The sequence below is a fragment of the Gossypium hirsutum genome, chromosome D05 (assembly GCF_007990345.1).
Source record: "Gossypium hirsutum isolate 1008001.06 chromosome D05, Gossypium_hirsutum_v2.1, whole genome shotgun sequence".
Taxonomy (NCBI): domain Eukaryota; kingdom Viridiplantae; phylum Streptophyta; class Magnoliopsida; order Malvales; family Malvaceae; genus Gossypium; species Gossypium hirsutum.
The window spans coordinates 42,136,188-42,145,085 of record NC_053441.1 but is presented as its reverse complement, the minus strand read 5'-3'; the positions used below and the strand labels follow the sequence as shown (position 1 = coordinate 42,145,085).

General features: G+C 29.6%; 1 protein-coding gene across 4 annotated transcripts; it reads left to right on the top strand.

Moving 5' to 3' along the window:
- Nucleotides 1-455: 455 nt before the first annotated feature.
- Nucleotides 456-6,500, top strand: LOC121217328 (carbonic anhydrase 2). 4 transcript variants are annotated; one of them, XM_041092865.1, is made up of 9 exons: nucleotides 456-720; nucleotides 912-973; nucleotides 1,122-1,256; nucleotides 1,929-1,977; nucleotides 4,011-4,127; nucleotides 4,364-4,417; nucleotides 4,958-5,043; nucleotides 5,304-5,409; nucleotides 6,242-6,500. In XM_041092865.1, exons 2-9 carry the CDS (start codon nucleotides 921-923, stop codon nucleotides 6,404-6,406), a joined length of 765 nt encoding a protein of 254 aa, XP_040948799.1. In that variant the 5' UTR covers nucleotides 456-720; nucleotides 912-920; the 3' UTR covers nucleotides 6,407-6,500. The 4 variants fall into 4 exon arrangements, with proteins under 4 accessions (XP_040948799.1, XP_040948798.1, XP_040948800.1 ...); XM_041092864.1 differs by lacking the exon at nucleotides 4,364-4,417 and adding an exon at nucleotides 4,465-4,538 and having other exon boundaries at nucleotides 512-673; nucleotides 4,903-5,043; XM_041092866.1 differs by having other exon boundaries at nucleotides 512-673.
- The last annotated feature ends 2,398 nt before the right edge of the window (nucleotides 6,501-8,898 follow it).

Here is an 8,898-nt window from a genome sequence, read left to right as displayed (position 1 = left end):
CGAACATGCTGCTGTAGGGAGAGTTTTGAGAAGTGAGTGAAAGGAGTGGATTCTTGGTTTCAACAGACGTTTGAGGAAATGCTCAATTTTTTATGCTAAGTTATGCAATATTTTTATTGGATTATCAATTCTACATGGAGAACAATGTGACAGAGTCTTGTTACAAACAGATAGTTTGGAGGTATTTGAAGCTATTCATGTATCTAACTTGAAGTCTTCAAGATTAGTATTAATCAGACAGATCAGTATTAATCAGACGCATTAGTCAGCTTCTAGCGATCGTTAAGAATTAAAGACTAGAATATATTCTCAAAGAAGATAAGAATGACCAAAATGGCGTTGGATAGGGGAAGAAAGTACTTTGTTTTAGGTTAATTGATTGTAATAATGCTTAAAAAAGAAACAGGGTCAAATTCAATAAAAAACGGAACGAGAATTAAACGGAACACTAACAGATTTTCTGTCAACCCTTACCATAAATAAAGCACAAGACAAACGCTTCCACCGCTTCAAAATTTTAATATTTATTTCCTTTTACAAACATTTTACTTCATATTCCGGGTAAATAAATAAACCACTATAAATAGAGCGAAATCTGTAGCAGAAGTTATAAACTGCTTGATACATATATCTATTTTTCATCACAAATAAACAGTGATTATCAACTTATCTGGTTAGTGAATTCAATCTCCTTTTTAGTCCTTCCCAAATTCAGAATCAGTAAGTGTTTTTTTTCTTTAATAAAGAAAGTATCATTAAAGATAAATGGATTCTTGTTCTTTTCTCTTTCCGAATTCTGTTCTTTAGTATTCCTTTTAATCTTCTGTTTATGCGTTGATCCTGATTCAAATCACATCTCGAGACTCAATTTTCTAATAAAATTAATGATTTATTTCTTTTTCTTTTTTAAGGAAGTAGATATGGGAGGTGAGTCTTACGAGGAGGCGATTGCAGCTTTGTCGAAGCTTCTCAGGTAGTGTTACGGTCCGTCCTTTGTTTAAACGATTCTTATTTCTGGTCCGAACCGGAAGATAAAACAAAACCGAAGATTTCATTTTCCGGCACCTATACTGATCAGAACCTTAAAGTCTGTAATGATGGCTTACCGTCGTCGGTTGCAGTGAGAAAGCTGATCTCGGAAGTGTTGCCGCTGAAAAAATCAAGCAAATAACAGCCGACTTAGAGGCAGCTGGCAGTTGCGACACCGACAACCGGATCAAAACCGGTTTCCTTCATTTCAAGTCAGAAAAATTCGAGTATGTTCCTATCTTTATATATTTAAGCGATTATGGATATAATAAAATTTTAATAATTGGTTATTATAAATATTAATTTATGTATATTATCTAAAATTATAAAGTGACAATATACTGAACTCACATTATTCAAAAAAAGAAAAAAGAAACAATCTGAACTCACAACATTAAGAAAATAATTTCGGAAAACAAAAATAAAAAAGAAAACAGGAAGTTTGTATTTGTCTTTCAGGTCGTAATGTGCCGTATCGTTTTGGTTTCTTCTTATTACCTTTTTATTTGATGTTATGTGACTGCTTTTTGTTTTCTTCATTTTCATGCTTCCATTTTTCTTTTCAATTCGTTAAAGCGTTTATTTCGTTTTTTTCCCTTCTTTTCCCAGTCATATAAAATATAGATAAACACAAATTATTAAGTTGATGAAAAATTTAAGTGTCCATTAAATTATATTTAAATCTATTGTGGTTTTATTAATATTATTTTAATATTTTAATGAAATAATATATTGTTAAATTAATTATTATTAAGAAGAAAGTGGATTTGGAAAAGGTGACAAGTGAAACGGATTTGAGGTTGCACCAAAAGATGAAAAATAAGTGATTGAATTGGCTGAATGCATTTTTCCTTTTTCTTGAAAATGAATTATAATTAGCTTAATATGATTTTTTTCAGGAAATATCCTGATTTGTACGGTACACTTGCCAAAGGCCAATGCCCCAAGGTTCGTTTCATAATCTTTTTCTTTTTCTTTTTCTCTTATATATTTACTTAGAAGATTTGGGTTTATTTTACATGGTAAATGGATGTCAAAGCTTAAGCTAATCACTTGATTTTTTTTTTAAAATTATCATATATTAAGGGTGATAAAAAAGTTTACAACGTACATTCATATTGGATTGCTATTCTTTTACTAATTTAAAAATATAGAAATTAATTTTTTAAATCAAATTAATCCCATTTTTATTTAAAAAATAATAAACTAAACTAAACCGAATTTTTTTTTGCTATTTTTGAAACCAAATGAAAAAAAAATCTAAAAAAGCATTAAAGCTTGAACTGATATTTAATTTTTTGGTGAACCTTAAACCTATACTCATTAGTCGAATCACTCATTTAGGCTTGAAGGTCTGCTCGTAAAATGTGAGGGTTTGAAAAAAATACCAGGTTTGAAAAATAAATTTGAGTAAAATATAAGGTTCATTTTCTATATAGATTAGGTCTTGAGTGAGATTTTTTTAGCTCAAGTCCGGCTAAACTCGGCCTGAATATATTATGTTATAAAAAATAATTATATTAATTATATATGTAAAATAATAATTATATAATTATATTTATAATAAATCATTAATTCAATAACAATTAAACTCATTCTCAAAACCTAAAAACAAACTTATCTCACCTAAAATATAAAATTTTAAAAATTACATTTAATACTATAAAATATTTATTATATTTATGGTACTTTTTATTATAAATGCTTTTAAATATCTTTTTAATGTGTTAGAAAAAATTTATTTTAGTGTTTTAATGCATTTAGTGAATTATATTTTTAAAAATATTTTTAAATAAAAATTAATTTTAAAAAACCAAATATTGGTGAGTCGGATCGAGCTTAGGTTTACCTTTCTTAAATTGAGTCAAGATAAAAAAAAAAGTTCACCTTTTAGGTCAAGCTAGACCTGAACTCAAAAAATTAATCTAAATACCTTAAATGGATCTAATTCGAACTCAACTTGACTAGACCATGATCAGCTTTGGTGATAGATTTATATTTTGTGAATGGTTACATTTTCAACTACGTAAGGCATTAAGTTTTGAACCAAGAATATGCTGACTCAAAATGGTGCCGTGTATGGCCATTTGCACACTTGAATGGTGGTAAAGGGAAAGAAATGTAGTGATCTGTCTTTTTCTTTTCCGGATAAAGAAGACTTTGACAAATTATGATGTGAAACTGCAGTAGCTTTAACGAGTTGATATCTAGTCATTTTGTGCACTCAACATTTTTGAGAAAAAAAGTCGCTTTGGGTTTTTTAATTCATACTAGAATTCTATTATTGGTGGAAAAAATTATCAAAAGAGTAAAATTTATTAAAATTAATTATCTTTTGAAATAAATAATTTAAATTTTTAAATATATTTTTAAATAAATGGTTATTTATTTGTATGGATAGAATAATGAAAAGGTAAAAACTTAAGTTTATTTATTTAAAGAACAGAAAAAATAGAATAGGAGAAAAAAAAGATACGATTTTATTTAAATGAAAAAAAATCAAATTACTAATCTTATAACATTTTTAAATATATATAATTTATTTTATATTTTATTTTATAATTTTATTAACTGAGTTAGTATAACAAAATCAAATGATCCTAAATTCAATTAGAAATTTAGCTAATAGTATAGATTTGATTATAAGTACAGGATTTAAGTATATATATATCGATCGAGTCTTATCTCGATTGGCATAAGTATTATTGTCAATGTAGTAGGATGCGAGTTCGAGTGCGTTGAAACACAATATGCTCTTATTTATAGGTTAGAAAAGGGCTATGAGTAATTCTAAATTTTGTGTCACAAATAACAAATATGATTAAAATCTATAATGAAATTGTTTAAATATATATATATGAATATTATCATTCCTTCATAATTTATATTTTAAATACATGTGTTGAATGTTCTAACTAATCGATTGTATTATTATTATTATTATTATTATTATTATTATTATTATTATTATGATGATGCAGTATTTGATATTTGCATGCTCGGACTCTCGAGTGTGTCCGTCCCACATCCTGGATTTCCAACCAGGGGAAGCTTTTATGGTTCGAAACATTGCCAGCATGGTCCCGCCATATGACAAGGTTCGCCTAATTTTACGTTATTTATTTTTAATTGTGTTGGTTTGACTCAGAATAGTCGATAATAAATGTAAAATTGCTTAACTGGTGGACACAGGTTAAAACTTATTCACTACTTACAGATTTTTTTAATTTTGTTGAATAAGAAGTTAATTTACTAATTACATATTTCTCTTTATATATATCACTTAAATCAGTGCATCAGTTTTTTATGTTTTGATTTGTATCGTTCACTGTAGAATAAATACTGCGGAGTTGGTGCGGCTATTGAATATGCAGTCCTGCATCTAAAGGTGAATTTTTTTTCCTTTTTTAATGACAGTAGATATTAATTGTACAGTGGATGTTGGCTCTTTGGTGGGGGCAACTTCATCTCTTGTCACTACTCACTAGCCATGCCAAAACTGTTTCAAGGTATCAAGTCCCAAGTTCTTTTCTAATGAATTATTAATTATAGTTGGATATAATTATATGCATGGCAGATTTATATGTTTTAAAATTTTTCTCCTATATATTTGGAAATCATTTTTCATGTGAATATTTAAATATTTATTAGAAACAAATGTTAATTATGTATTTTTGAGACATTTGGTTAGAGTAATTTTACATTATCAGTGGGAATATATGATTTTACTGTTATATTTTCTATAATTTTCTCTTCGATTGATAATATGTTCAAGTAATTTAAAAATAATGGTATTATGCATCAATATTATAGTTAATTCAGGAGGACGTGAGTTTGAACATATTGAAACACATTTTATTCTCTTATTTACAGATTGAGGAGTGATTATGTAATTAAACGTGGAAACATAACACAATGTTTGGTTCAGGTAGAGAATATTGTGGTCATTGGACACAGCAACTGTGGAGGTATCAAAGGGCTAATGTCTATCCCAGATGATGGCACCACTGCTAGGTAAGTCGTTTATTGAATCAGTGTATATATATTGAAGGAAGTTTCTCTTTGCCAAGCCTTTTCTCGTGACAGTTTCTATTGACTTAAAAATTTGCACATGATTTCGGACCCTTCCCTCCTATAGCAGTTATATTGCGATGCTACAATCATTATTTTACGATTTCGATCCTCTCCTTTGTCGAAAATTTATGGTTACGTGTATAATACAAATGGAATGTTCATACGTGATGTATTTGATGTTTGAAAATTGAACTTTGCAGTGATTTCATAGAACAATGGGTTAGCATCTGTGGATCTGCAAAGACCAAGGTGAAATCAGAAAAAAACGAGATGAGTTTCGCGGAGCAATGCACCTACTGCGAGAAGGTTAGTTTCATGTCTGCATCATTACTTGTTTCGGCCAACATTAATACTCAGAGATAGCATTGCAGATATGTTTAACATTTCATCGTTTTTTGTTGTCGTAATTAATCAACTATTCACTAAGCAAGGACAAATCACCATAATAAAAATAAAATCAAACACGCATGAGATTACCAACTCCTGGCGTTGGATTACATTTTGTCTCTCTACTAAAAAATTGATAAATCAACTCCTTTACGTTAGATCAAAGAGTAAAACTGGTCTTTTTGTTAAAAATTGTATCAATTTCTAGTGTTAAAAATTGGTCCCTCTATATCAGCATGAGGACATGTCACGTGTTATTATTTGGTTATTTTATCATTCATACTTGTTTTTAATAGTACAAATTAATAAAATTTGTAGGAAAAATTACCGATTTGTTCCTTGATCCAACATACAAAAATTAATTTTTCTATTCTTTAAGTAGAGGGACAAATGCAATTCGACTCCTGGTAGAATATCATCCATGATACTTTAACATTATTAAGGTTAACATGTTCAGACCTTATTGACACCTGAATTCTTTTTTACATTTTTTCCCTTAGTTTTTTCATAATAGAATTTTTCTTTTTAAAAGAAAAATTAAAACTTTTCACACATTAATATTTAATTGATAAGTATGGATTTTATAATTTTATAACAATAAAAAATATTGTCTAATCTATGCTGTCATGCTAATGTCTTGACCTTTTAAAAGTCACAATATCTATATCTTTTATTCGTATAGCGTGTTGGTATATGTTGCTATTAAACTTCATGTAATGTGTAATGTTTGGTGCTATTAAACTAAATGCAGGAAGCAGTGAATGTATCTTTGGGGAACCTATTGACATATCCATTTGTGAGAGAGGCATTGGTTAAGAAAACCCTTGTCTTGAAAGGTGCACATTATGATTTTGTCAATGGAAAGTTTGATCTTTGGAATCTCAACTTCCAAATCTCTCCCACCTTAGACTTATGAGCATTTTTTCTTTTGCACTTTCAGCGTATCACATTGAATAAAAATCAATTGTTGGATCGTTATTTTGGACTAAAAAGAAATTGAGTTAGCCCGAGTTTGCATATTGCAAAACATGTTGTATTTTTTTTTAACAAATTAAGGAAGACATAGCATGAGAACGAGCATGCATTACTCCCCAACCCATAAATAGGAGGATAATACGTTTTAGTGCATTTGAACTCACATCCTCCTGCATTAGTAATAATGTTCATGTTAATTGAGTTAAGACTCAATTAGCAAAAGTATATATTTTTTACTATTTTCAAATAAATAAAAATTAATTTAAATAAGAAAATTACTCTCGATTTTCGATGACTCGTATTTTTAACTATCAATAACTTTTAAAAGAATATTTTATAGATTTTCTTAATTTTCACCCACATAATTGATATTAAAAATTTTATCACGTGTGTGGAACTTACATATTTAGAACACACGTAAATAAAAAAGCGTATGACTGCAACTAATAATAACAACATTTATATGCGAAATGAAATATGCAATATGTGTAGGTGAAAATTTTTGTGTAATAATATTAAAACGTACAAAAAAATCCAAATGAAGTATTGGGAGTGGTGGTAACCTGAGCTTTTAAGCATGATGTTTAAGTCTCATTATTTGTAATTTTAATTGTTTTTATTACAATTAAAAATATATATATAACTTATAAGAATATAATTTATTTCAAATACTAAAGGATAATTTTGTAATTTTCTCAATCGAGTTAGTGTTCAGTTGACTCGTAACATCAACTTAGTTAGGGGGTTTAAATAATAGTAAGTGTAATACCCTGTACCCAGCCCGGTCGCGGAGCCTGAATACCAAGACGCCACATCAACCATCACGACGTCATGTATCATACAAAGTCTCATTTGTATGCAACTTCATCTAGGAAATTTTAAGTCTAAAATACCCTAGGCGACATTAAAATCAATCAGATCGACATTAAACGACCTCTTCATCAAGTTGAAACATGCTTAAATACCACTTAATGAAAATTTCCAAAAAGTCACGTGGGTATCGATACACGCTCGATGGTATCGATATTTCTCATAATGGATATCGATACCGTTTGAAAAATGGGTACCTTTTTAGCATTCTGTTTCTCGTCTAAATTAAAAACCCAACAAATCATCTATAGTCCCAAAAGTATCTATACTTTTACCCGAGTATCGATACTCGAGAACTGATATTGATACCAAAATGAGCTATTGTTTTCCTGCACATTCGAATTAGCTTAGAAGTATCGATACTTATGCCCGATAATCAATACCTCTGTACAAAGTAACAAAAATAACACCAAAACAAGGCATTTAACACAATCATGCATATACCACCTCAACATGTTTATAAATAAAACCTCAATCATTCATCAACAAAATGTCTATATTTGTAGTTTAACACATCATCAATAAACATAACCCAAGCAAACCAAAGAACTAGTATCAAATGTCCACAAATCCTATCAGTGTTAAAATCATGCAAACATCTAAAACATCGTGGCAATAATCAACCAACAAATCTATCATATTGCCTTATTCCCATAGTTTACCAAATGTAACGATAATAACACCTACTCAGTTACTAAGCCTAATTTGGATCACTTCCTTGGAATTCCGCACCGCCCACATCGGAAACACTAATTATCTACAAAGGTTTAGAAAAGAGTGTGTGAGCTTAAACAAGCTTAGTGAATGATCGGAAAAACTACCAAATAAATATGATGACATACATTAAATGAGTACATCTAAAGTACAACTTCATACATATTTAACCAAAGTGACATACTAGAATATTCATGCATCAACTGTCAGCTCATCTTACTTTGAAATCACATAATTAGACATACATCACATTTCATAATATTTCATTTACTGATAAATTGACACTTAAGGCTATTAAACATAAAAGTAGGCTCTATCACCATACATTGGATACATGGATCTCCAACACACCAATGGCTCGAAGATTCGAACATATCCCAAAAGCGTAGCATTTAGCTAACACTCTCCAACAGACCAACATATCCAGTGAATGAAGCTTAGCTCACATTCCCTTATCTCTCAAAACTGTCCTAGGCCTCAATGCCCCAAAATCCTATGGCATGCGAACTATATCCAACTGTCTCAAAAGTCACAAGGCCAAAATATCCACAATAGAACACACATTTACTTACCGTTTTTCTGCACACTTTCACTTCACATTTGCACATCACTGTCATTCGACATTTTTAACATGCCCACAACTAACACATTTCACAATAGCTATCACAAACATATATCTCATATCACATTAACACAACATAATACACAATCCACATCGCATAATCACATATCTCATAAAATTAACAAGGGGAACAAGAAAGCTTACACTCAGAACTTAGGTTAAGGGTTTAGCTACTCCTAAGCTCCCATTTAACACTATGAATTGTGTCTACAAGTGTAACACCCCTA